The sequence below is a fragment of the Fomitiporia mediterranea genome (assembly GCF_000271605.1).
Source record: "Fomitiporia mediterranea MF3/22 unplaced genomic scaffold FOMMEscaffold_1216, whole genome shotgun sequence".
NCBI lineage: Eukaryota > Fungi > Basidiomycota > Agaricomycetes > Hymenochaetales > Hymenochaetaceae > Fomitiporia > Fomitiporia mediterranea.
Window position 1 is genome coordinate 1 of NW_006761601.1, and position 2,199 is coordinate 2,199.

General features: G+C 41.6%; 1 protein-coding gene across 1 annotated transcript; it reads left to right on the forward strand.

Annotated features, from left to right (window-relative positions):
- Positions 1-1,639: 1,639 nt before the first annotated feature.
- Positions 1,640-1,997, forward strand: FOMMEDRAFT_38862 (uncharacterized protein; the record flags this gene model as incomplete). The annotated part of the gene is made up of 2 exons (XM_007272370.1): positions 1,640-1,767; positions 1,820-1,997. Coding segments are annotated over 2 exons (306 nt in total), but the record flags the coding sequence as incomplete, so codon positions are not given.
- Between the last annotated feature and the right edge of the window lie 202 nt (positions 1,998-2,199).

Below are 2,199 nucleotides of genomic sequence, written 5' to 3' on the forward strand. Positions count from 1 at the left end.
GGCCCAAATAGGGATGGCCCTGAGTGATGTAATGATAGAGTGCTCATGTAATTAGATAGATGATAATGTAATGTGATAGAATAATGATTGTAGATCATACCTTCCTAAAACGAAAATTAAACATTCTTTAGGCTGCATACAAGTGTATGGTGGCTAAAACAAACAAAATAATACAATTTTGGTGTGTCTTGCGTTTGTTTCGACTGCGCTACACTACTATGACATCCTCTAACAACTCCGGAGCACTGGAAATGCCAGCTACAAGCACTGAAGGTTTGGAGATGGCATCTTATGGTGCATTCTTCTCCTTTCCTGTATTATCCACTCCAGCTCCGCTTCCTACCACACCACTTCCTCAGCGGGGATCGCTCGAATGGGACCTCGAATACATGGACTACAATATGAGATGGGAGAATAGGCAGGAATTTGATGCTTGGCTGAAAGCAGAGGAGGATAGTAAATGTATTGAACTTAGGGTTGCTAGAAGAAAGGTCTCTGCTGCTGGAGATCCGAGGTTTCGTGAGCGAATAACATTTGTGTGCAGTAGGAACGGTACTGGAGGGGTGAAAGGGTATATAAAGAAGGGGAAAGAGGATCAGAAGCGTGCTGTTGAGTCTAAGAGGATTGGTTGTAAGTGCAAAGTCGAAATCAAAATATATTTTGATACCTCTATCATTCTAGGAACATACGTTCCGGAACATTCGCATCCGATCGGAAGAGACAACATGAAATACACCAGGCTGTCTGGAGCCACAAGAACTCGTATATTCGAGCTTCTACAGCTCAAAGTTCACCCACAAGAAATTGTAAGTCTACAATTTGTATTTCTATACTAAATTCTCATTAATTGATTGCTTTCTAGTTGCACCAGCTTCAGGATGGGGTTTTCGATGGTCCCTCTGCTGAAATCGACCTTGATTCTGTCAAAAGAGATCATTTGGTTTCAATGAGGGACATCTTGTGTGTCAAGAAGGAGCTTGATGCATTTTCCATTCATCTTCACTCAGATGATGGAATATCTTTAAGCTTTTGGGTTGCACGGCTAAGAGACAACAATTCGATTCTTGCATTTAAGTCAGTGGCTGATTCCCCACCTTTAGGATCGTGTCTTTTAAAGGACACCTTCTGTCTGATAGTACAGACACCCTGGCAACGTACAGCCGCTAGTTTATACAGTTGTAATATGCTTTTTGTTGACAGAACTCACAATATCACTCAATACTCGAATCTGATTCTTTACACTATCTTAGTTTGCAATCGATGGGGTCATGGTGAGTCCATATTATACTTTCGTTTCATTTTACTAATCTCAAACGCAGGCATTCCGGTAGCCTGGTGTCTTGCATCAGAAGGCACTGAGTCTATGCACTCATTTTTCTTGTCCAAGTTTCGAGAGGCAAATCCACACGTTACCCCTGCGTTCTTCATGACAGACAAGGACATGGCCCAGATAAGTGCTATAAGAGCTCTATTTCCTGCACCGGAAACAGAGCTTTTAATTTGTTGGTGGCATGTTTTACATGCCTGGCAGCAGCACTTTAATATTCGAGAGTTCCCAGAACTTTGGGAGACGCTCAAAATGTGGCTCAGAATTCGTAACGAGGTGGATTTCATGTCTACTTGGCAACATATTCAGAACATAGCACCTCCCTCTGTTGTTCGTTACTTAACGTCGTATTGGATGAACAATATCAAGCCATGGTCTGCAGTATACTGGCAGGAGAGAAGTGTTCACGAACTTTCGGACACAAATATGCTGCTTGAAGCGTAAGTACATCATTCCATTATATTGAATGCCTTCTTATAGATTTCCATCCAGGTATCATCATGTATTAAAGGCGAATCATCTCGAGGGAAAGCGAAATCGGAGGATGGATTCTCTGATATACACACTGATAGAAATTACGGTCCCCTACTACAAATCCAAGCACGCTCGGCGGGACCTTGGACTCGAAGGCGATGACTTAGAGGAGAAAAAGTGTCAGGACATTGAGAAAAGCCTTATTAAAGTAAGTTTCGTTTTAAAACAAGACTATCTATCTAATTATACATTATTCTAGCATATTGAGGCGCAAATGTACTCAGTACAGTCTTCATCCAAGCCTGAGACATTTTATGAAGTCGATCTTGATGCATTCTCATACACATGTATCGAATTTCCTCTTATTTGCTTTTGCAAGCATATTTGTGCTGTTCAGT